Source organism: Hyperoodon ampullatus (assembly GCF_949752795.1).
Source record: "Hyperoodon ampullatus genome assembly, chromosome: 14".
In the NCBI taxonomy this organism is placed as follows: domain Eukaryota; kingdom Metazoa; phylum Chordata; class Mammalia; order Artiodactyla; family Ziphiidae; genus Hyperoodon; species Hyperoodon ampullatus.
The window spans coordinates 54432956-54458749 of record NC_136927.1 but is presented as its reverse complement, the minus strand read 5'-3'; the positions used below and the strand labels follow the sequence as shown (position 1 = coordinate 54458749).

The 25794-nt window shown below is 46.6% G+C and overlaps 1 protein-coding gene across 3 annotated transcripts in view; it reads right to left on the bottom strand.

The window, feature by feature from the left end:
• The window catches only part of SMURF1 (SMAD specific E3 ubiquitin protein ligase 1), a 94461-nt gene continuing 68667 nt past the window's right edge, over positions 1 to 25794 (bottom strand). Inside the window, exons 2-19 of one of the 3 annotated variants that reach the window (XM_079718915.1) lie at positions 25226 to 25264; positions 23960 to 24068; positions 22493 to 22626; positions 22271 to 22336; positions 20945 to 21020; positions 19212 to 19453; positions 18418 to 18502; positions 17713 to 17790; positions 16434 to 16580; positions 15206 to 15404; positions 13683 to 13786; positions 7829 to 7943; positions 6503 to 6681; positions 5404 to 5541; positions 4559 to 4679; positions 3419 to 3620; positions 1848 to 1932; positions 1 to 347 (exon numbers count right to left, since the gene is read on the bottom strand). In XM_079718915.1, the coding sequence (XP_079575041.1) occupies positions 248 to 347; positions 1848 to 1932; positions 3419 to 3620; positions 4559 to 4679; positions 5404 to 5541; positions 6503 to 6681; positions 7829 to 7943; positions 13683 to 13786; positions 15206 to 15404; positions 16434 to 16580; positions 17713 to 17790; positions 18418 to 18502; positions 19212 to 19453; positions 20945 to 21020; positions 22271 to 22336; positions 22493 to 22626; positions 23960 to 24068; positions 25226 to 25264 (2219 nt within the window). In that variant the 3' untranslated portion in view covers positions 1 to 247. The remainder of the gene's footprint in view (positions 348 to 1847; positions 1933 to 3418; positions 3621 to 4558; positions 4680 to 5403; positions 5542 to 6502; positions 6682 to 7828; positions 7944 to 13682; positions 13787 to 15205; positions 15405 to 16433; positions 16581 to 17712; positions 17791 to 18417; positions 18503 to 19211; positions 19454 to 20944; positions 21021 to 22270; positions 22337 to 22492; positions 22627 to 23959; positions 24069 to 25225; positions 25265 to 25794) is intronic. The other 2 variants (XM_079718916.1, XM_079718917.1) reach the window with 2 other exon arrangements.

Sequence of the window (25794 nt, the reverse complement as noted above, 5' to 3'; positions counted from 1 at the left end):
TTTATTGGATGGGTGATGGAAGGGGTGGGGTGGGGTGGGGTTCTGTCAGGAGGAAAATACGGGTGAGAGCCACCAACTGAAGTCCCCCCGCCCCCCCTTGCTCCCCCTACGAGAAGCAGGGGAGACAAGCCTTTCCCTCGGGTGTTCTAGGATTCCAGGGCCTCAGCCGGCTTCGCAGAGGCGCACAGAGAGCTGGCGCTTGGGGTCTGGTGGCCGTGAGCTAGCGTCTGCTGCCTTGGGCTGCACATCACTCCACAGCAAACCCACAGGTCTCCTCCACTGCTGTCAGCAGCTTCTCATAGAGCTTCTCATATGACTCGTAGGGTGGAATGTCGATCCGGTTAAAGCTGGAACGGGACAGAAAGGTGAGAGACTCACTGCTGGTGCCGCCTGGCCTGAGGACCTGCTCCCAGGACAGGGTCAGGGCCAGGCCACAGCAGAGCCTTTGTGGCCACAAGCGCACACATGGTGGGGACAGGGCAGAGAGGACGGGAAAGCATCTCATCCACCAGGTTCTGGGAGATGGAGGAGAGTTTTCCCCTCTCCTCTGGTGCTTTTCTGCTTCTTAGGCAAAGATTTTCAGTCAACACACAGCAAAACAAATCTTGTAAGATCTTCCAAGTGAGTATGTACTGGTTAGATTAGGACAAAGCTCTCAACTTGTTTTGTCTGTTGTTTTGGGGAGACGTTACTTCTCAGACCAGGCACACCACGTTTGCAGGGCACTGCAGTCCAGGCTGGCTGCAGGCAAATCACCACTAACAATTCACTGCCTGTGTGTCTAACCCCCTGTGACTTAGATCTGAGAGCAAAATGGGGCAGTCTGGAGTATTTCCTGCAAAAACAGAAACTGTATCTCAAAAATAATAAAATGTCAAATACCTGATAGAGGATTAAACGACTGGGTTAGCATTTCCTCAGGGAAGTTCATTCCCAAAGCTATGGCCAAAAGACACCTCTGTAGACGATATTACCTCGTAACAAATCAAAAAATGCAAGATTCTGACTGAGAGGACATATAGTGCCTCTTGAATTACTAGAAGTTAAGTGATTGAGGATGGCTTTTGTCAAGAAGGAGTCGGGCTAAACAGTGTGGAAGCTTTTCAGGGGGCTTAGCACTGTGGACGTTCTTCACGTCCATTTTACTCGAAGCACTAAACCATCAGAGGATACAGCCTGCCGGGGCGGGAGCAGCCCTGTGCATCAGCACGCACCACCCCAGGACGGCCACGCTGGGTGCAGACCCTGGGCCCGGGAAGGGCGCGTCCTCTATCTCAAGGATGTGGAAACCCAGTTCGATGTCGTGGACGGCATGGGAACCCACAGCCTTGGTTCCCAACCAGGAACCTCCCATCACATCACCATGCATCCCGGCAACATTTGGAACTGACTCTTGTGAACCAGAGGTGGCTCTCGTCTCAAGAAATGGCTCCCAAAGTGCATGTAAGTGATTTGATTTTAAACCACAAAGGAAATAACCCACTACAGATATTGTTTAAGTGAAAATCAAGGGAGGAAACATTTTTCAATACACAAGGTACACCTGTCATATGCAGAGTTCTGAGAGGAGACCAATAACTCCAAACTTAAAACTGCAGTGTTCCCTCCTGACACTGCACGTGTGCGTACACACACACTCACGCACACACGTGCGGCAGGACCCAGCGAGGTGACAACTGGGGCCGGGGAGCAGCTCCAACGTCAGTCACGTCTCCAGATAAAACTGGGTTCATGAAAGAGCCTCGTGCTGACCCTCACGTGCGTGCTGTCCCACTGCAGAGTCCAAGTAAGAAAACAGCTCAGAAAAGTCACGCACGGAGACGGGCTCCCAGGGTGCTGGTCCTTACCAGGTATGGGCCTTGGGCAGGTTGTCTGTGTTCGCGTCGATCAGGTGGATGGTGAACAGCCGCGGCCCTGCGGCGCCTGTAGAGCCTTACAAGACAGCATTCTAGTTAACACGCTTCAGAGGCCGAGGCTGGACCTTTGTCGCCACCCCGAGGCCCTGGTGCCAGGCGGCCGTCCTGCCAGAAGGTCACGGGGCTCACAGGGCCACACGAGCCTCTGCCTGCTTTCAGGATGCACCTACCATGACCATTAAGTGACTAACACCAGACATTTTAGAAAATCACAAGAGCAAGACAGAGCAAAGGCAGAGACCACTCTCCTCTCACACCCGACCATGAGCCTGCTCCAGGGCGCTTATCTGAAAGCAAAATCCTTCAATCGCCAGTGATTTTTTTTGTTTTTTCTTTAACAGAAATGTCTAGCAAGCAGGATATGGAGTCAGGAAACCTCCCCAGGCAGAGGCCCAGTGGCAAAAGAAAGACACAAAGGCTGGGACCAAAGCCCTAGGACGAGAAGTAACTTCTCTCACTCCAAGAGGAGGAGGAATCTACAGGGAACGTACACGTGAAATCTATCTGCTCCCACTATTAATATGCAAAGTCCCATTTACTAAGTTTTAATATATTAAGATTCTTCACCTTACTCCTGCTGGTTGTCAGGGTTATCAAGTGACAAAAGCCCCAAATTTTACAGATCAGAGCCCTAGAGAGGCCTTCAAGGACTTTCCCAGTTGGCTGTGCTGAGCACGAGCCCCTCCAGGCCCCTCCTGAGGCTCAGAAGCCTCGCTGTGGGCCTCCCACCCCCTCCTCCTCCAGCCTCCAGCTCCAGACCCAGGTGAGCCAGAGACCCAGCCGGAGCCAGAAGGGATGCATGAGAGGATGGGGACCTAACTGGACAGGGGAGCCTCTCAGGCAGGCCCCTTGTACAGATGAGGAAACCAAGGGCCCGGGAGGACCCCTGGAGCTGTGACCCACACGGCGGCAGTGTGCTCTTAGAGACTCAGGACTGCAGTTAGAGAGCTGCTGTCAGAAGGTTCAAAAATTAACCCATGGTGCATTTTTAAATGGCTTTCTTTCCCCAAAGCCTTGTTGCTCTTTGTACCCTCTCTCTGTCACCAATTCTGTTGAGGGAGGGAAGCGGAGGCCCCAGCTCCCCTGGGCCTTCCTGGCTCAGGTCTTTCCAGACCCAGCCCTGTGTGGGCACCAGCTGGCCAGCACCCACCACTGCTATGTCATGTGGCTCAGAGGCCCTGGGAAAGGTGGTCTGAGGGGGGCGGGGCTCTGTGTGATGGACATGCCCTCCTACGTCTTTCCAGATGTTTTCTTTCAACTTGGGCAAAGGATAGTAGAGCCTCGAGCCCTGACAGCAGCAGAGAGAAGGGCAACCGGAAGGCCATGGCCCTTGTGGAGGGAAGAGGGTCTCTCCAGCCCCTTGGCCAGGCAACACCCCTGCAGTGTCGAGTGTCTGTCATGAAGGACCCGACGCCATGTCGTCTCCTGGCGACGCCCCAGGACGACCGCCCGCCACAGCCCGCGCCCCGGCCCAGCGCCAGCCCCACCGCCACATCAGTCACCTTGCAGCGCCTTGAAGCCCTGGAGGGGGACCCGCGTGGAGCCCGTCACGAACTGCAGCAGCCGGGCCCTCCTCTCCTCGTCAAAGGTCTCCACCGCCTGCCAAAACCACCGGACCACGTTGCTGTCGGCCCCGCAGTGCTTCAGCCTCGTGTTGGACTTCCAGTCGTCCAGGTCGATCTTGTCCAGGCCGCCGATGATCAGCTGTGAGGGCGTGAAGGCAGGTCACCTCCCCGACGTACAAACCGACGGGTGCCCAGCTCCCAGGACACAGAGAGCGTTACAAACCACATCCCGACAAACCGGACACGCGTTCAGACAAGTCGACAAGACACGTACACAGCGGGCCTGAGGCCCGCGCTCTGTGTCTGCACCTCCGGGCCGGCTGCCACCCCGAGGACGCTGGTGTGGCTACTCATGTGACGTTTCCTTAGCAGCGCGTGCATGTGCGTGCGTGTGCGTGCGTGTGCGTGCTGCACTGGGGAGGACGGAGGACCGAAGGACCAGCCAGAATGGCTGCACGGGGCCGCCTCCTGGGGACGCATAGGGCTTGAAGTCTGAGGAGAAAGGAACAGGCCAGGGACGTGCTTGTTGCTGCGACCCGCTCCGGAGCCATCGCTCCGCCCGGGGAGGCACCTCGGGGCCCAGAGCTCTGGCACCGCCCTGGGGGGCAGAAAGGCCGGGAACAGCGTGAAAGGCAAGGGCTACTTGGTGCCAGAAGCGGATGCGGTGCGAGGGAATGGCTTTGTTCACGCCCACGAAGAAGGACCAGAAGCGACAGGAATACTTCGTTCTGGGCCTAATAACAGCCAGAATCAAACAAAAGTGGAGCAGCTGGTCATGATAACTTCCTCCATCTGAGGTGACCCCACAGGAGGGGCTTAGAAAGCTGTGCTGCTGGCGAGCCTGCCCAACAGTACAAGCCGCACAACGCCCGGAATGATGTCGCAAGAGTTATCCGGATTCCCTGCCGCCAGGCGGGCACCAGGCCTTGGCATCAACTGCTCAGGCCTCCCCGACCCCCCCACTCCGCCCCCAGCCCTGCCTCTGCTCTCCTGCAGCCCCGGCGGCCCCTGGGCCTGCAGGGATGGAGCAGCCGAGGACCGCCGTCACGCGCCCTGGCTCCGCAGGCGCTCACGCACCTCCAGCTCCTTCTGGTCAAAGGGCTTCAGTAAGTGTTGAGGGATGAGTTCATTAAACCCCTTCTGAAGAGCCAGGAACTGGGCCTCAATCCCCCTCATAAACCTCCAATTTACATATAACCTGAAAGAAAAATTCACACGTTGGAAGCAGTATCAACTGGTTCGTGAACATCATTTTTTTCTCCATTAGTTGGTTCTGATACTCAACCCTGCCCACCATCCTCCCCTAATGGGGAGGAAAACCCCACTGGCGGGCAGTACCCAGCCTAAGAGGTTAAACCTAAATCAGCCCCTCCCTTAGATGTTCTGATTCTTTGCTTGAAATAGCAGTAGGATCTAACCTGACCTGTGACAGGTGCCATAATGTAAAGATATGTTTGAAAAGAAAATACAGGGCACAGTGAGAACTACACACCAGTCTGACAGCCTGAGCACAGACATGCCCACGTGTCTCAATTTCCCATGGAAGTCACTAGTCATTTATTTGCCTCAAGAGGTGGGAAAACAGACTATAAAGAGGTGGACTTCCATCACACCAAGTTCAAGGAAACTTCGCCAAACTTGAGGGAGGCCTACTCCTCCCTCCCGTGGCTATACCACCTTCACACCCACAATCAGGCGGTCACTTGAAAGCTACCCCTTGGGCTCTGGGGTCATGAATCCCCCTTTAACGGGTCAACCCTGGAGCCCACCACTGACCCCGCCGGTTTCTGGAAGTCTCTGCCGCTACCATGACTCTGGTCCAAGCGCTCCGACGACCTAAATGCGGCCCCCCCATGCCCAGGACAGTCCCAGGCCCCGCCAGTCCCAGCAGCAACCCCCAGGTGCCCCCGAGCATTACCTACCGGACGTATTCTTTCTTGTTCTCCTCTGTGACAGGGACATTCCTGCCGTTGGGTTTCAGTTCATGCTGAAGAATCCTCCCGAAAGCGTTGTGCTCCACACAGAACGTGTGGTCCAGCACGGGGGTGATGTCGTTCTCTCTGGGAAGTTAGGACAGAAGATGGATGTCACTTAGGCCTCCGCCACCGCGCGGGAGCAGATGGAACACTGAATCAACAATCGGTAGGAAGAGGGACCGGCTCCTCCTTTGCAGAAGAGGGGTGACGGTAGTGACACTGCCCTGTGACTTCACGGGACAGAGCCAGCCGACTGCTTTGTACCCTGAGTCTCCGAGCGGACAGGAGGGAAGGATGAAAGGGTAACTGAGTCAAAGGGAAGCCTCGCCAAGAAAATACGGCGCCCCCTTCTCCAGGCAGCCTTTCCAAGGGCATCAGTTCAAGGAAGCACTTGAAAGTCAGAACTGGCTCCTTCATCTGCCATGTTTCTGGAAACACAGACTAGGAGGTTCTCTATAGGATAAAGGCCCTGGCCCCCCGCAGACCTGCCTTTCAAGCTGGGACACGTGGAAGGAGGTGGACAGAACACAGGACACGATCGAGTCCTCGGCTTGTCCCCCAGTCCCAGAGCCTGGACCTCTCATTCCCATGAAATCGGTCCTCACGAGGACCCCCGACACCTACAGTGACCGTGTAACTGTGCCTGTTGCTTTTAAGAGAGTTTTAGGGTGATCCTAAAACAAAGGCACCTAAATATTAGGGTGATTTTGGATACCTTCTTGGCTGGAGACACCCCAGAGTGTCACAAACCAACCAACCACCAGGCCTGGGGATTAACATTCACAATCATAACTTAATAAGTCAAGGAAACAGCAAAAGAAACTAGTTCATGATGAGAAACTGGCCAGACATTACGAGGAAAATGTCAATTAAGTATTTTTGTTGAATCTACTTTTATGTTTCTGATAGTTTGTTTCTATTCTCCGATTTCACACCCATCCCCCAAATACATACCCATGTGCACACTACACAACACAAATGGATTTGGGGCATGCTAAGACAGGTGACGATGGATGCATTTTCAGTTAATTGAGTCAGTACTTACAGAATCCACACTAAGCTCTTATGAAGTTCCGGGTCCACCGATTCCAAGTCAGAAAGCTGGATGGGTTTCCCCAGTAGCTGCTTGTAGAAGGGAACTGTGAAACCCCCGTTTATGTAGTGTCCATGGAACACAGCCAGACCCATAATCCGACCCACAAAATGGAAATAAGACAAGTGGTCCTGTAGGGGGCACCAGAGAACATGAATTCGTGAGAAAAATGACCGGCCAAGGCAGATGGGTATCTTGTACTTTCTCCAGGTTTCTTGAATTAGTTACTCACAGGCTGCACTCATGACCAGATGAAAGACCGCTACGTAGGAGGTCAAATTTAGCGCATGACTTTTGGAGAGGTCATCTGAATGATACCTTATATTATGCCCTTGGTTCAAACACCTCAGAATTGCTACCTAATTTGCGGGACCCAGTGCAAAATGAAAATGCAGAACCCCTTATTCAAAAGTTGAGAATATCAACATGGTGACGGCAGAGAATCAACCAACCCTGGTCCCTTCTCAGCACAGGGCCCGGTGCTGGCACAGGTTACTCGCCCAGGAGGCCGCTGGCCCCTCCCTCCCACTGCACCACGAGGAAATAAAGGGCAAAAAGATAACCCCCCTTCTTCCTCTGCCATCCCTCCCCCATCCCACAGAAGAGAAAAAATCCCAAGGGAGTTGAGGCAGGGACACAGAGGAAAAAAACTGTGAACAACCCAAGTAAGAGAACCATTCTAAAACCACCGCTGTTCTGGTTTGTAACCAGGGAACCTCCTGTTTCTACTTTTAGGTTGGAATTATAATCAGAGAGTTAGCTCCCATGTTGGTAAAAGGTCCTGTCACATCGACTGCTCGTCAGGGGCCACGTGCACGGCGAGGACCGCAGGACGCGGCCCCACATCAGAGCCTTCCTCCTACCCGCTGGCCACCCTCAGACCAGTTACACACACACCGCGCCTATCTCCTCATCTCTCTGACAAGCAGCTAAGAACATCAGCACCAGTGGCCAAAAAGGCCAATTATGGGAATATTCCCATTTCGATTGGGAGGAGGATGGACCTTGTAACCCACGTCTCAGAATGACACCATCAACAAATACAGCCGTCAAGCCAGAGCTCCCCTGAAACGACATACTCACTGATACCAGTCACTGAAAATACGGGATTGAAACCGTCCATCTTAATCCAGTTCTCACTCTACCTTGCAATGTTTTATTTACCATAGACTCTGAGTAAGTCTACAATGAATCAACCAAGAATTGAGATTGAAACTGGAAATCCATTTAAGAAACTCTCCAACTAAGTCTCCAACCTCTTTATTCATTAATACTTACAGGGTTGATGGAAGAATCGGGATTGATTTGCAACATGTAAATGTTGTCCGTGGAATATTGGAAGAGTCCATAATACGGATTCAACATCTCATGGCACAATAAGTAAAGCCACTCCCTAGAAACGACAACAACAAGACATTTTAAAACTTCCTAGTTTCAGATCTTAACAAAAGGACTGATTCACCATGCCCTAGAAAGCCAAACTGGTAAGGCTGCCTGAGTCTGAGAGGATGTGATTTGTGCCGATTGGGCAAATAAGCTTAATGAAGTAAAAAGAATTGTTTCTGGTGGTGTCAGAAATGGATTTTCTGGCCAAAAGTCCAGTAACTCTGAAGCTGAGAAAGAACTGTGGTTGCCTGGAATCAGTACCAGCTCAGAGGCACAGTGTGCTCCACAGTCTGTCAGCTTTCTTGCACCCCAACTAAGGTTTTCTCTGCTACTTTGCAGAGATCAGGAGCTCAGGTGATGATGTTAACAATGTGGTAAAAACCAACAAAAGTGCAACAGAAAGCTGTACGATCCTACTTCTATGTCAAAAATGCGTGTGCATGTACACGAAACAGAAAAAATATATACGCAGAGCATAGAGAAAGATGGGAAGGATTTATACTAACATGTTGGCAGTAGGTAACTGGAGAATTTGCATTCTGGGCGTTTTAATTTTTTTTCACTTCTTTCTAGTTTTTAGATTTCTGATGGTATCATGTCATTAATGTTTAAATAAGGAGAAAAACATTTCCCAGTCTAGGGAGACAGGGATTATTTAAGAACGACTTTTGCCCTCATAATTTTCTGTCCTGTTGAATTCTTATTTTTTGCCATAAGCGTTTATCACTTTTATAATTTAAAGGACTAGTTTAAAATTTTTAAATGTTAATTCTAAGAGTTTAAAAATCTGGATAGGGTACATAAAATGGATTATTTTCTGAATTCCTTTATTTCTGAATTATTTCATTATAAAAAAGCCCCAAATCAAAACCAAACAAAAACACTCTAAACAGAACCCATATGACTCAGCTGCTGTGGCCAGATTGTGATAAGCCCAGGTATGGGGGTCTGTACAACACTGTGTAGCCTTTTATTCTTTCTACTCAAAACTCCTTTAAATGGACGAATCTTATTAAGATAGCTGCCCCAAGTTTTACTCTGGAATTTCTTACTCCTTCAAACAGAAAAGACAGAATTGAGAAAATACGAAGAGGATAAGCACAAGTGCAAATCATCCGTCTGAGAAAATTGTGAAAATACACACAAAATGATTACACCAACACAAAGTTGTGTATCAAACTCAAAAGAACAGGAAGGAACTACCAGAAGAGATGAGACAGACACCAAATCTTATGAAGCCTCTTTACTAGGAAGGCAGAATTTCCCAACTCTGGTGCTTTGATTTATCCCCAAGTTTTGGAGTTTGGATTTATGAAGAATTGTTTTCATAAATGCCAAGGACCTGCAACTGTCTAGACAGGAAGTGATTAAAATACAAGCAAACATTCTGACCGAGCTGTGGACAAGGTACAGAGCACGAGGTATGTTCTGGAAGTGGTCAGGGAAGAGCTAACTACACAGGCAGAAGAGGGAGAGAAAGGAAAAGGTTCAGAGCCAAACACTGGGGAGATGAGCATAGACTGATTCCCATCCACCAACATAAGGGACACAGACACACATGTATGTGTAACACACATGTAACTGACATCTCTCCTCAGCCCTACACGACAGGTGTGAGCCACTCAGACACGAGGAAGACTCAGCTGAAACAACGCGAGATCAGACTGGAGGCAGAAAAGCAGGGCTTCTCAGCTCTTCCCTCTGAAGCATCATGTTAATCAAAGGAGCTACACAAAGACTTGATAACCACGGAAAATGCAGAGGAAAGCGAATCCTAACCAGACCAAACCTAACCCAGCTATTCACGTGCGTGCCTAGGAACCTATAACCCCAGCTGTGCATGGGAGCAACCATAAAGCAAAACAGTTCAGGATATTGACTCTTGAGATATCTCGAGACTATAAAGGAAAAGGTAGAGAAGAGAAAATGGAAGTAGTTTGATCTGAATTTAGGACAAATACAAATGAGGAAGTAGGAAGAGCCTCCCTGAAAAGGGGGACGGAAAGCCTAAACCCCTAGTCAGGAAACGGAATTCGTGTCTTCAAGGGCAAACAGAAGTTACATTCGCCAGAAGAAAGATGGTTCAATATTGAGAAGATCAAGGAAGAAACTTGGAACAACCTGGAAAGGAAAAGCATTTCCCATGGAGAGGCAGTACCAGTGCAAGCGCGCTATCAGGAAAGCTGGGCTTTTCTGCATCCCTCATCCCAGACGGAGTCAAGATCAGCTGAGGAGCAGGAGGGGAGATGAAGGAAGACAGCGATGGGAAGAGGCTGGAGGAATGATTCTGCTCTGGGGCCCAAGGGCACATCATGGCTTTTGTAATTAGTTACTTTTGGCTGCTGAAAAAAATCCCAATTCCACCCAGAAACCTGATGAGATCCCCTATAATGCTTCTCAGAACCTAATTTTGCTGATGCTGACTGCTGCAGCGCTGAGAATCCACTTGTGTTTTCTAAATTGTGAGGGTACGAGGCTCTCCTGTCCCCTGACCCCCAAGGCCAGGCCACTATCACATATCCGCACAGGAACGAGGCCCCTTGGCAGCATCTACCAGCGGTGTGGTCACTTGTGCAATGTTATGATTAATGTCTGGACCTCGTCAGGTTGAGGACTCCTTTGCACGGGGGGCGGGGTGGGGGGTGAAGGGGGCAGGGGACACGTTGCTTTGCTCACATTGTATCCCAAGTACCCAGTCCGCGGTGGAGTCTCAATGCTTACTGGTTAATGAATAAATACAGAAAATACTCCCTCCGAGGGCCCAAGGGTGCACTGGCTCCGGGGGGGAGGGGGGGCATGCAGCACAGAGGGAGGCTGTGAGGACCACCCGCATCTGAGCCACAGGGGCTGGGTGGGCAGTTCAGTGAGGCGGGAAAGAGCAGGGAGCAGCTGGGGGGAGGGGCAACCCGAAATGTTGAACTGTTAGGTTTAAGAGGCTAAATACCCAAGCACAGATGAGAGGCAACTGGTAAACAAGTCTGGAGCTGAAGGAGGGGCAAGGAGGGGTGGCCAGGAGGCTCCAGGGCTATGCTCAGATGCCCGCAATGTCCAGTGGGAAGGAGGAGGGGGACGCACAGCAGAGGAGCCTGAGAGGGAGATTAGAGGGAAACCAGGTGCCCTGGAAACCAAGTGACAAAGGTGTTTCGAGAAGCAGGGGGCCAACAACTACATCAAGTCCTGCTGACAGACCAAGACTGAGTCGTCATCACTGGGTTTGGTGAGATGCAGGTCAGGGGGGCCTTGACACAAATGGCTTCAGAGGGCAGGGAGATCTGCTCAGAATGTGTTCAAGAGAAAGCAAGGATGTGGAAGCGGGAATTGGGATCGCACGACTCTTTTGAGGGGTTTTGCTACAAAGAGAACAGAGGAACAGGGCGATGACTGAGCTATGCATTCTTGAACGCATCTCTGTCTTTCCTGGAGTTTTTAATTGTTTTTCTTTTTCCTGTGCTTTCTTTGCCTTTATTGCCTCCTTTATTGAAGCTTCAACAGGAAGCGGATATAGTATCTAGGAAAGGTTGGGGGGGGCATGTTTGTTTCTTTTAAGAAGGGGAGTTGCCGTAGCACATTTGTATGACCCAAGAGAAAGGGACATTCTGATGAAAAGAAATAGATGTGAAATAACAGGAAAAGCAAAAGGGCCTGGGGTGCACTGTGCCAGGGGCAGGGTTGTTCTTATACGGGGACATGTGTGCGCCACTCAGGGCCACGGCAGGGAAGTCTGACCGTACGAGTACAGACAACGGCAGACTTGATATCTGGTGGTGATGGTGAGGAAGGACCTTTCAGATTGCTTCTGTTTCCTCAGTTAAATAGGAAGCAAAGTCAGCAGCTAAGAGTGAGGATGGGTGGAAGTGATGCCAGAGATCTGAGAAAGAGAACTACGGGGAACTGAAGTAGGTGCTGAACCCTATCGATGCAGAGAAAGGCCAGCAGCATGGAAGTGTGTTCTCCTCCAGCCACATTCAGCCGCTCAGGCAATGCTCAGAGCAGCCTGAGGAGGGGAATCTTCGGAGCTGGCGTTTTGCCAGGTAAGCACAGCAAATGGAAAGAGGCAGGGAAGTTACGAGGGGGCATAAGGGAGCGATTATGAGGGTGGATTACGGGTAAGGAGGAAGTGAAAAACAGAAAAAAGGTGGTGGAACCTGTGGATGATGGGTGGCCATGGATGGGGTCAAATAAATTAGACATGCCCAAAGCCAGACTGTTCTCCGACAGTGACTCTGGGTGCTGAGAAGCAGCGGAGCAGTGTCTTCAGAGTTCTGAATGAGAACTGTTTTCCTTCTAGAAGCCTATAAAGAGCTAAACTACCAGTCAAACTGTAGATTATGACATTTTCAGACTCAAGATCTTGGAAAATCCCCCTCCCATACACACCCCTTCTAAGAAAGCTACTTGAGGATATATTCCAGTAACATAATGGAGTAAGCCAAAAAAGAGGAAGCCATAGGACCCGTACGACAATGGCTCTAAGCCAAGAAAGCAGTGAAGTCCCATGAAGGCAACTGCAGCAGGTCCAGAGAATCAACAGTCAGTCTGGACAGAGTCTCCACAAGAGAGATACATGGAGCAAAGAGGGTGGGTGAGGATGGCAAAAGGTGAAGTTTAATGGGGCAACAGAGACAAGACCTGGTTTTAAGAAAAGAAGAAGAAGAAATTCTTGGGAAAATTAAAATTTGTTCGAAAGGATAAACTAAATGATAGAATACCACTTAATCCCTCAATGAACAATATTTACATTGTCATAATAACATAAAGCAATGTATTGATTTTTCAACTCCTATAAATAATAGGTAGACAAGCACGAGAGACTGACTTAATTTTGGTGACAGAACAAAATGTAAATCTCGAACCTTGACAATATAAAAGTAATACTACAAATGACAGAATGTAAGAGGTAAGAGGTGGAAGGAATGCTGGAATGCTGAAGGGAAAGTCAGGAGTATTAATATCCTTTTTGTATGAAAAAGAGAGGTCAAGAGATAATGTCTCTAGCTGACCATGAAAAAATAATGGTGAAAAAACATTATATAAAGTTACAAAGACAATGATAGAAGAACTAAAAATACTGATATTACAAAACTGAGAAGTGAGAGTATTAAATTAGATCCTCACCACAACCATTACCTGGTCTATCTGTGCCTATGGCCATACATCATGAAATCAGTAGATAACATCAGAACTTGATCGAGTTAGTGATCTAGATGGTTGGTTATATTAGAAGAAACAGTTAAAAGAGCAGAACAGTTGTCTCAAAGGTGAAAAGAGGTAAGACAGGAAACAGAATATAATCATGAAAAGCTACTATCTTTAAAATCATTTGCATGAATTATTTTGACCAAAATCTCATCTTACAAAACTTGTTTGACACAAATGCAACGTATATGCCTTCCCCTCACCCCTGAAAGTCGTCTAGTGAGAGAAGCAAGGCTGCCTCCGTATTAACTTCGGGTTCAAGTCGGGCCACATGGAGAAGGGAGTAAGGGTAGAAGTTTAATAATTCATACTTTCTAAAAAGGAAAGTGATGGTGAAGTGCACGTGCGTTCTGATGGGTCATGGCAGGATGCTAGCGTGGCACACGCTCTTAGGAATTCTTTTTCTAAGAACGCTCTCTGATGGCAACACCTGAAGTCCTGACTGCTCCAAGACCAGCACCAGAAAGGGGCAAACGACTTCTCTGCAAATATTTGCTCACAGGTGCGCTCAAATCCATGCAGTAGGGAGGGGGGTACACGAGCCTCTCACCTCGCCACCCCGCCATAGTCCAAACCTTCTTCTCCTCGGAATTTCACCATCAGTCGCTTTTTCAAGTCTTTTGGTCGCATCTTCATTATCTGGCGATAAGACTCCTGCACATCAAAATTACAGTTTCAGAGAGAAGAGCTTATCTTATTTTTAAAGTTATAAAATTATGAAAGGTTATTTATAATGGAGCTCAATTACAAATAAGCATCTGAGCTTATTTCTAAGCCTTTGAATCTGATTTTTGTCTGGTTCCTATTGAGAATGTTTATTTGGCATCTAGGACATTGCTGCTTCCTTCACTTTTTCTCCCTCGGAAACAGCAAAGCACATGGCAGGGGATACTGTACCTAAAGGAAACACACATTTATTCTCAGCACAATCATGACTTAAGAGTTGAACATCCTCGCTAGGGTTGATTTCCTCTACACAAATTAATTCCAATGTGTCCTATAAATAATTGATATATTTTAACCAAAATGAAGACATCACAAGAGAGTCTGAACACTAGAAGAATTCTGAGCCTGATTTTACATCTGAAGTCAAAAATCACACTTTCCCATGGAGTCAAAAAACCCAAGGAGTGTTTAAGTAAGACATAAAGCAGCTTATCAGACACAGAAAACGTGGTCAGCCTAATAGTCCCTCAGATTCAGCATCTGGAGTGGAACCAGCTAAATGTCTGTAGGTATTTTCAGTGAAAAGGCACTTAAGGATCTTTTCTTGCTTTAAATTTAATGTAATTCAGAAGCTGGATCCCAAGAGGCAAGAGGACACTGAGTGGAAATGATCTGTCAGCAGCACCTCAAGAATTCAGCTCTTCTCTACCCCCAACAAACACGATGCTCAGTGGGCAAAATCAGGCACTTCAGCTGATCCACTCATCTGGCTGTGCCCAAGCCTCCATCCCTCTGCGGCCCCCTCAGCTGCTGTGGCCCAGTGAGAATCTGTGTCTCGTTTGATCATTTCTGCCAAGGATTCCACAAAGGCCCAAACACAGCTGAGATTCTACTCATGATCGTGGGCCTGAGAAACGGGCCCTGCCAGCAAAGGCCCTGCCTGTTTAGGGACCCTGATCCCACAGGGGAGCTGGACAAAGGCCAGAACCCTGCCCGGAACCATCAGTTCTTCCTCCTTCCAGAAGGGACAACAGGGAGGCCACTTAGCTTCTCTGAGGAGGCAACGCCACGAGGGGAAATTGCGTGCAAGGCTGCAGCAGAAGGAATGCTTGATTCTAGGAAACTGTGCAGATGGCAGGAAATAGAATCTGTACAATGCGGGCACAGGGATTTACAATGTTATTTAGTACTAGTTTCTGTACAGACCTCTACCTTTTCACTCAGAAGTCAATGATTTTTAAACCTTTACCACAGGAGGAAATACAGTTCCCTCTCTCACCTTGGGCTTTGGCCCTGATAAAGCTCTGCATTTCACTGAGCGATAAAATCAATCTCCGAAACACCAGACAGAAAGCAGAACTCACTGTCTACTGACAGGGAGGAAGATTCTGTGCCCGAACCCCGTACCTCAAATATTTCCTCTCTGGATACTTCGATGCGGCAATGACCAGCTTGGGGTTGCTGAAGTGAGAGCTCGTGTCTGAGGACCTTCAGTTTCTGGACTAAATCTCTCTCATATCTCTGGGCGGGAAGCTCCTCGTCTTCCACGGAGCCCTCACTGGGCAGTGGCAGCGGCTGGCTGGGCTCCTTTAGTTGGCACTGGTGACTGGAGAAGAACAGAAGCATCGAGGTCGCCCCAAGAGCAGCGGCCAAGGTTGCTGCCAGCAGTGCGCCCACACAAAAGGGACTGAGAGGGGAAGTCATTTCACCAAACTACTAGTCAAAATTTCTTATGGAAAAACTGCTGGTGGCCACCCTCAGGCTAAATACATGTCTAGGATTCAGTCAAGGAGACCCTCCATCTCCGTGTCTCATACATTATCATCGCCATAAGTAAAAACAGAAACTGCTAGCATTCGTCGTGCATCTAGTGTGTATCTGTGAGCCTGACCAACGCGCTATTAGATGTGCCTTGGGTGTGAGAGTTAAATGGAGTTGACGAGAGCACTTTCAAAGCAGATGACCGTGGAGGGGGGCAAAATGCACAGGAGCAAACAAGTGAAATGCAGTGGTAACTACTCCTGCTCATAACCAAGAGATTTCCAAGCCCACTCATCAAAGGCAGAAGTCCAGAGACCTTTTGGACACAGTAGCATCCGTCCTGTTCAAGTTTTGCCGGTTGCGTCAGCTGTCAATGACAAGTGCCCCGTGGGCTCTCATGTTCTGAGGACACAGCAAACCTGGAACGTGGAGTGTGGGAGCCAAGGTCATACCAAGGTCCACGGCCCCCGGGCATGATGGCCCGGGAAGAGGTTCCAGCAAGCAGTGCTCTGGACCAGCCCTCCCAGACAGTGGTGAGCAGGCACCAAGGAAAGCCTCACTTCACTGCTTCTCTAAGGCCATGTATCCCATCAGAGTGCTCCCCACGGAAGCTTCGCGAGTGAAGCTGCCCCATACTGCCAGCTCAGGGGATTTCATTTAGGCTGCAAGCTAGAACAGGGTGACAACAACATAGGACTTCAGTACTGCTCACAGCGGCTTGAGAGTTTAAAACGCAATTGTCCACCAAGTATTTATCGTATTTTGCTTACGCTTATTCTCTGCTAACCAACAATGCAATCAAGAAATGAAGAAAAAAGTTAGTAGAAAACATGAAATTTTAACGAGGTCAACAAAGATTTGTTAAAAGTCTTACTTCATGATGTGGTGTAACCTTGGGTCTGTAAACTGGGTTGTTCGGTTATTATGATCTACAAAATATATTCTCCCGGAAACTGTACTTCGGACTTCCCAACCGGGTGGCAGTGGTCCAAGTTCATCACAGTTCACGCTGTTAAGGTCTCTACCAAAATGGAAGATACAGAGAGGTTTGTCCATCTGTGTGTGGAGGCCTAAGACCAAAACTTCCATGAGAGAACCCGGGGCGTCCCCTTATCCAGGGGCCGTGTCCTGGTCCTGCTAAGAGGGACAGTCGCGGTGTTACTTACGCCAAACTTGCACTGAGCCCAGGCCTCTGTGCCGCAAGTGGCAGCACAGTCCCGCGGATAAACCACAACCCTCAGAGCCTGTGACCGTGATAGGGAATGTGGTCTGCCCGGGGAGTACCATTCTTTCCATGAAAGAGGGCCAAAATAGTAGGAAGTATCTGAAGGCTGCTGGAAAACTCTCTGGATTCACAATTAAATGCTCAAGGTCAGAAAGGTTTCTGCGTGGAAAGGCTCCCAAACAGTACAAGTTTTTTCAAGCTGATGGGGATGTATGAACATGCCTTCGAAATCTTCCAATTCTAGACATCTGCACCAGGTAGAGGCCATCTCATTTTTTTTTTTTTGGCGGTACACAGGCCTCTCACTGTTGTGGCCTCTCCTGTTGCGGAGCACAGGCTCCGGACGTGCAGGCTCAGCGGCCATGGCTCACGGGCCCAGCCGCTCCGCGGCACGTGGGATCCTCCGGGACCTGGGCACGAACCCGTGTCCCCTGCATCGGCAGGCGGACTCTCAACCACTGCGCCACCAGGGAAACCCGACCATCTCATTTTTGAGTTGGCTTTGTTAATAAGCAAGTCTTTCTAATTCTAACCTCTTGATTCATTATTTCAGCACACCCCACAGTCATCTGGGAGCACAGCATTACTGACCAAGATGCTTTTCTAATCAGGACCAAAGCCTGACATTCCTTCCAATGAGTACTAAAGAGACACCTCATTCATTTGCAGGTAATATTTCCATTCTAATTACAGACACTGAATTGTAAATTCAACATAGATTTGGAAAATCAAAGACAAGAAGCTTGTTCTCAGATGAAACAAATTATGAATAAAAACAAAATGAGCATTACTAAAAATGTTATTAGGAAGTAATGCTATTCTGAAACAAAAGAAAAACTTTTTTAAAGAAAAAAGGAAAGCAAAGCAAAGAGAAAAAAAGAAACTTAACTCCATGACGGGGTGGGGGTGGGGTAGGGGTCTCTCTGACCTGGGCTCAGATGTATGGCCTTGTAGAAGGAATTCGTATAGAAAAGCTTCATCTCCCCCAGGATTAGTCCCCAAGGGACTGAGGCAATAGGGACAGTAAAGTAGAAGAGAGAAAGGGTAATAGTCTTTATATTTCCTTTTTAGCTTTTTATTATGGAAAGTTCTAAGCATATATAAAAAAAAACCAGAGAGACACCATAGTGAATAACCAACTCTAACAACTACCAGCTTATCACCAACCTGTTTCCAATGCTCCCCTATTCGCTTCCCCACCCCGATTATTTAAAGCATCACATCAGACATCATATCATTTCGCTCAGCAATATTTTTAGTTTAGAATGAGAGCAACACATCTTTAAGGGTTTATCGGTTTTTTAAGTAAGTGCATTTGATTTAATCTAGGGGTGAGGGTCTTGTGCAGTTACGTGATCTAATTTCAAGATCCAGGATTGCTTTCTGAAGGGCCCCTTGCATTACGGCAGCTGCTGATCTACCAGCTGGAGAGTCGGTGGGGGGCATCAGAGCTGGGACCGTCACCCAGAGAGCCTAAGTCCAGGACCCCTGTTACAGATCCCTCTCTCCGTGCTGCTGCTCTTCCAAGTTTACATCTTCACACCAAAGGGGCTCTATCACCCACAGTCTGGGGTGGGGGGTCCAGGCAACTGCTGGAAAATGGCCTTGATGGTGAGAATTTTAGGAAACTTACCTGGGTATCCTGGGGTCGTGCCACGTGCTAACTCCAGTCTGCGTGTGCAGGAAGTAAACCTGCCCCTGCACCGTTGTTCTCTGTTCTGCATGAGAAAGTGGGGGATACGGTAGTTACATTCAATTCCAAAGAGAGTTTTCAACCAATCCTGTAAGCACAGAGTCCCAGCTTCCTTCCAACAGTCTTTAAAAGCACCGAGAGAAGGGTTTGAAGCACAGCAGTTAACTTCTGCCTGGCATCTGCGAGTCACAAGCCCTGGTGGACCTTACTTCTCCTGTTCACACTTGGAGAGGCGGCCACACCCCTGGACCTGCCACCTCGGACTGACCCTACCTTGACATCTGTCACCTGCATTAGCTCTTACTTCCGGTCTGATCTGCCACATCTACATGGATTCCTCCTGCATTTAGGTGCTCCCTCTGTGGTTGTCAAAAGATCCCATCCTTTCACTTGTACCCAAGGCCATCCTTCCCACGTTCAAATCCCAGGGCACTACAAATACCCCCATCCAGACCCCTGCCCCACTCCTCTCGGTTTTCTTTGATATTCATTTGCCTAAAAGCTTCATACAACTGCTACACGGGGAGATTGGAGCAATCGCAGACAAATTCATGACGAGAAAGATTTGTCAACCATCTCGGTTTACTTTTCTTTACACTGACACAACTCGTGGGGCACACCTCTGCAAACATCAGCACTTCTGGCAGGTATGAGTCACTAAAAAAAGCTTAAAACATTAAAGCTGTCTGAAACATCACCGATCGCTCTCGGGACAGCGGGGTGGATGCTCTCACCGTAGCCTTCGGGCAGCTCCGGGGACTGGTGGCCGTGAGGTCGGTTCTGCGGCGTCTGGAGTGACCCTCGGACCTCAGGACTTCGCAGTCGCTGGGCCTGAAGTCTTTGATCCTGACTTGGGGATTCCACAGACCTGCAGCCACCCCCGCCAGCAGCAGCCCCAGTGCCATCCGTGTAAGGGGCTGGTTCCTCCATGAAGCAGCTGAGTGGCCTTCCAGGCCCTGAGTCTTCATACGCAGTTCTAGAAGGGGAAGACCACAGCCCACATCACACCACCAGCTGAAGACCAGGAAGCACGCGAGAGTTCCATGCCACGCTCTCACTTCCATTTGTTTTGCTTTTCTTGAGCAATATATTGATAGAATGTCCCCAGTGCTTAGTTTCATATAATTCGTCCTGTCCTATTTAATTGGAAAGCCAGACTTTTTCATGAGGAACCAGTGACCAAAGGGAGCCGTGTGTAAAGTGCCACTGAGGCCACTCATAGGATTTCATCCTCAGGCAGAGCCGAACAGTTGGAAAAAACCAACCTTGTACTCTAAGAAGCTCAGAAAATGAGATTTCAGTTTTCTTGACTCAGAATCATATCCAAACATTCCATTTTCCTTGTCATTTTATTCTATAATAGAACTCCTGGTTACATAAAATACCACAATGACTTTAAAAATGACTTTTAACATAAATCTTGATCCCCTGAACAACTGTGGAGACAATTTACCTTAATAGGCTATCTTCCCTTATAAGCAAGTACTTCTGAAAAACGTTCTACATTGAAAAAGTGCAAAGAGACACACAAATTGAGAGACTAGTTCAGTGAATGCCCTGGACTCATCACCCAGCTCCAGTGATTGTCTCGTGGCCACGTGCCCAACTCCTCCCCCCTGAGCTGGGTTATTCTGAAACCAATCCCAACATTTTACCATTTCATCCTTAAATATTTCAGCACAGACCCTCTGGAAGATAGGCCTTTTACCATTATCATGACCCCAAAAATGTACGTTAATTTTTATAATATCATCAAATACCAGTCAGTGTTCAAATTTCTCCAGTCAGCTGTCTCATTAATCAGGATCCAAACGAGGTCCACACACCGCATTTAATAGGTACGTCTCTTAAATCTCTTTTATTAACTTATAGATTCTCTCCCTTCCTTTTTAGTTATTTTTCTTGCAGTGTATTTGTTGAAGACACCAGGTTGTCTGCTACACTCTACAGGGTGCCCCCCTCTGGATGGAGCTTATCCCCGGGGCTGTGCAACCCATTCCCATCCCCTGGACCTCCAAGATGTAAGTTCATGTCAGATTATCTCTCTTTCATGATGTTGTCAGCAACTATTAATGACATTAATAGTTAACTCATTGGGGAATTGAAAAATTGTGATAGTGACCAATGAGACTTTTTGAGGGTGTTTTTCAGTTTTGGGGTTTTTTAGAATTAATTTCTCCCTGTATCATTATGAACTCAATGGATTGCTTCAATCCACTGCAGTTATAATTCTTTACTGATGCTTTTTGGCCAGCGGGAGCCTCTGTAAATTGGATCCTGAGCCTTTGGGGCACTACCCCACTAGTTTTGACAGCTTCCTTTACAAACGAGGAAACTGGATCCCAGTGTTATCCCAAGACTGCAACTCAAGTATTCAACGCAGTGAAAAGGTGTGAAGGAAACTTTCATACAGTGCGAGAGCCTGGGCAACAGAGAACTCAGTGGCCATCGCTGCAGTGATACGTACCCTTCATTTTCTAACAGCCCTCTGCAGTCTACCACGGACCCTCCAGTGCCTATTCTGTCTCGTGTCTGTAAACTGACTAAAAAGAAAAGAACATCCTGCATTAAAATCCAGTGGTATTTTACACAACTGTAACACAGTGAGCCATTGCAAATGTGTAATTTATGTATGATATTATTTTAAAAAGTGAGGCATATGTCTATACATACACATATACATTCCTATGCTTTCAAGTATGACGCATCTCACTCATTGGCTGCACAGAACGCATACCACTTGGAAGACTCCTTGTAAACGTGGAGCAGAAAGAGATGCTGTGTTGTCTGTGCTCTTCATCAAAATAACAGAACACAATATTCGCTTCCTCCAAGGTACCTGATATTTTAAGAAGATTTTGACTTATGTTTAATAAGGACACGGAGAGCACTGTCAGTATGTGCAAGGTCTGGATGCACCTACGTGTCGATTCTCTGTCCCTACTATGAACAACAAAGACACTTATGAAGCTGCTTCCAGTTATTCATTTTTCCCCGGCACATCCCTCCACAAAGAAAAGAAGAAATCACAAACAGAAAGGCAGTAAGTGGGAACTCTGTCATGACAGGAGTTTTCAGGATGGATACTCACTGTCCATTTATCTTGGGTCAGGTCTACAAAAGACAATACCTAAAAGATTTGGGGCCATAAGTCACTCTGGTGTGCTGCTGAAATACTGTTTTCTTTGATTGCTTGCAATGCATACAGTCAATATTTGGGTTACCCTGAAATGCTAATAAAAATGGGATGGATAACAGGATGAGCTACTTAACAGATAAATTACTTCCAATGGAATACCTCCAGTCAATGCTTTATGACATGAGCACATTTTATTTCTTCATTCTAAATAAGTCAATCCTCCGTAAAATCATATTACATGGAAGTCTTAAGAAATTCTCTTTGCCTTTTACATATATGATGGGTCCTCCTGAAGAAACTATTTCTTAACTCTTGCATATGTGGCCATCATTTTTATCATCTGCACTTGGATAATATGACAAATTGTCAACTCATGTGATGATTAAAATTACATTAAAAATTATAACCCTACATCTTTTTGTACCTTAGTTATTTTAACTCCACCTTGAATGACAGAATGAAGGGAATTAGATAAAATAATAAAAACCACATAAGATGAAATTTTTTAGTCCTTGGAGAGATGGCCCCCGTATGGGGCCTGTCCTTCGAAGTATGTCACCATCGGTCAGTGCCTTTATGTGTTTTCTCAGTGATGAAGAGCTGAAGGTTAAGTCTGTAAAAGTTATCTCTTTATACAGATGAGAAAGTTCTTACCCACTATTTGGCCACGAACTGCATCAGTATCTGAGGGGTTTAGTTTGCATAGATCCAAACGCTGGTCTGCAAACAAACAATTCAAAACTTAACCCAGGGAAATGTTAACTAGAGAGGAAGGCAGGAATTCTGTATTCAGTACTCAAAAAAATAAAATAAAAAATGATGCACCATAAGCCTTCTTCAGTTGCATTAAGAGACAGAAAAACGTTGGGTTCTTACATCCAGTATCTTTTAATCTGCTGATGGCATTGGAGAGCAGCCGCACGCACCCCAGGAAGCCAGCTCCCTGCTTCTTGTGAATTTTCTTGTGGTTCCACACGCTGATGGTTATAGAATCTGTTTTCCCAACGTATCTGAAACCAACATGCAAACTCATTTTTAATTGTATTTCTCAATTGCGATAGCCCATTGAGATTTTATCTGATTGACTTGTTAGTCCAGAAGAATCCTTTTAAAATAATGTTGGCTCTATATCCACAGCTAACAGGTGCTTAATAAGTATATATCTACTAACTTCAATGGGCTGGGTAAGGACTACAACCGGTTATGTAAGAAACACATGTAGACAACCACATAATGATAATAATCTTTTAACAGAAATTTACTATATTTTTATAGTTCCAGAGGATAATGGCAGGATTCAAAAGTTCCCACCAGGACTTCCCTGGCAGTCCAGTGGTTAAGACTCTGCACTTCCACTGCAGGGGCACCAGTTCGATCCCTGGTCGGAGAACTAAGATCCTGCATACTGCATGGTGTGGCCAAAAAAAAAACAAAAACCCACCAATTAGTCTTAATAGAGAATACTAATTTGCAACACAGGACTATTTACAAACCCTCCATCCACCCAAAGTACACAAAAGGGCACTAACTCAGACAGGAAACCTGCCACTTTCTCTCAGTGTAGGTCAACCACAGAAGGGAGCTTTCAGGACATGGACTGACAACCACTTTCCAGGCTACTTCCGGTGCCACAGTGTAACTGCAAATGAGCCTCAGGATCCAACTGCTAAAAATCCCACTCAAACCCAGTTCAATTTGTGTTAGTAAAAAGCCAATAATCACTCAGCATGACTTGGACAAAAATTTCTTAGCAGGGACATGAAAACATAGGTGCCTACAAAATAGAATTTCAAAGTGCAATCCATTTAACAAATGAATATAAGAAATTGTCTGATGGTGTGTGGGCTTATATACCTCCAGTCATACCAAACTTTATTTTCTCTTGCAGAAAATATATTTGTACTAAAAAGCAAAATTTAAAAAAAATCAACAGAAATATATATATATTATATATTTGTATCATAAATATGTAAAATAATAATAATGTATTTCAAATAATGCATTTTACAACCATGTTCAGGGTTTTGCTGAAAAAAACAGTAGCATATAGAGGACCTGAACTATGGCCCTTTTTTCCTGTTAGTATGGCCAGGAGATTGAAAGTTTGAAGACCACAGTTACAGAAGCAAACCATTAAAATGTATGAAAATGTCAAACACAAGAACTTCCAAGTATATGAATTCTAAAAGTAGGCAGTATGTATTTGTTTAGCCATCCACGTTTGTTATCAGTAAGAAGTTTAATAATCTCTTTTTAAAAAAAAAAAAATTAAATGCTTCTCTTACAAGTTAGATACCAACTTTCCTGCTGCTCCCCAAGTGGCTTATAGGATATTCAACTCACAGATCGTAGTGCTGGTTCCACTTTGGGTCCAATGTGTTCTTCACAGTGTCCGTTGAGTGGCACTGCCCAGATCCATCCACAACGATCTTTGCAAAAGGGTCAGGGAGTCCTAGAGGAGAGGGGACAGCCACACTGGATGAGAAGACAGAACCCAGTCCCGCAAGTAAAGCGAGCTTCAAGGTCATCTATTTGATTAAGAAGACTACCCTGGTATATTTTATTCTCAGGTTTAAGGTTAGTTTCAATCAGCAAAATAAATTATTTCCATTAAGCTTTCTAAGAAAGACAACCCGGAATGACATCCTCCTCAGATTTTTAGAGGCTAGAAATGAAAACTCTAAAAATAGGCTTAAATTCAAATTTCCATTTCTGATGATCACTCAGTGGGGCTAGCTAAATGGAGGGAAAGGTGTCTACAATTACTTATATTTATACTTTCTAAAAAATAATAATACCTAGAAATCTTGTTTACTGGTCTTCGTCTATTTTATCTCTGAAAGCAAGTATTCATCGAGTTTTAAATTAGGTAAGTTCCTAAATGCTGGAGTATGAATCAGACAGGTTTATAAGATCAGAGAGGTGGCCAGGTAAGGGTTTTAGAGATAGATCTGGATGTGAGCCATCACTCTGGAGCTTCTTAGCTACTTGAATAAAGCCTGCGAACCTAAGTTTCTTTACCTTTAAAGCATGAGTAGAACCACTTAGGAACTGAGCAGCATTCTTGTGAGGGCAGAAAGAGTGTGAAAAATATCATGCTGCAGGCACCTACTTTATAGTAGGTGAACTTCTTATGAGGTGATTCCTTCCTTTAGAAAAGGATCCTCCATTTATATTTTTATTACAGTTCCTTTAATTACAAGGCTTTTAAAGTGTGATTTAATTGATCAAATTTGACCAACAATTTTACTCAAACCCAGACATTTTATAGAAAAATGTCTTGTCTGTATAGGAGCTGAGGATACTTCACCCAGCAGAAAGCAATACATTAATGGATGGAAAGACAGAGAAAACAGGGTGTGGCCAGAATAGGGAATGAGAGAGAGTTGTTCTCCTATGAGTTATAAATTCTGTGCCTTGGAGCTACGGAGTCTCTATGTGGTAGTCAACTGGGAAAGGAAGCTTGTCAAACTGTGGATTTCTAGTGAGCAAAGGGCAGGACTTTTAGAAGAATACTCCCAGGGTTGGTTTTTTTTTTAAGTTTTAAATTTCAGAAATATGTGAAGAACATTAATATTGTAAGAGAGCAAAAATGGGTGTTTTACTTACTGAAGAAGTCTTTCTTTGCAAGGTTCTTGGCACATAATACTAAACACAAACAAAAAAATGCTAGGGTTAGCACTTATGGACAAGATTTCCATCATAGTTAGTTGCTATGGACGGAATCGTATCCCCACCCAAAATTCATATGATGAAGCTCTAGCCTGCAATGTGATGTTTTTAAAGGTGGGGTCTTTGAGAAGTGCTTAGGTTTAGATGAGGTCATGGGGATGGGGCTTTCATAATGGGATTAGTGCCCCTATAAAAAAGAGACCACAGAGCTTGCTCTCACAGCAAGAAAGAAGGCAGGAAGAGGGCCCTCCCCAAGAACCTAATCTGTCAGCACCTTGATCTGTGGCTTTTCCAGCCTCCAGAACTACAAGGAATAATTGTTTGTTGTTTAAGCCACCAGTCCATGGAATTTTGTTATAGCGGCCCAAATTGACTGAGGCACTAGCCTATATTTGCAATGGGGAAAAAAAAAACTCAAAATTATCTTTGCCATAGATTGTCTTTCAAATTTAGCATTACATTAAACAAAAAGCTGACAAGTAACAAAAAGTCTTTCTCCTCCCATT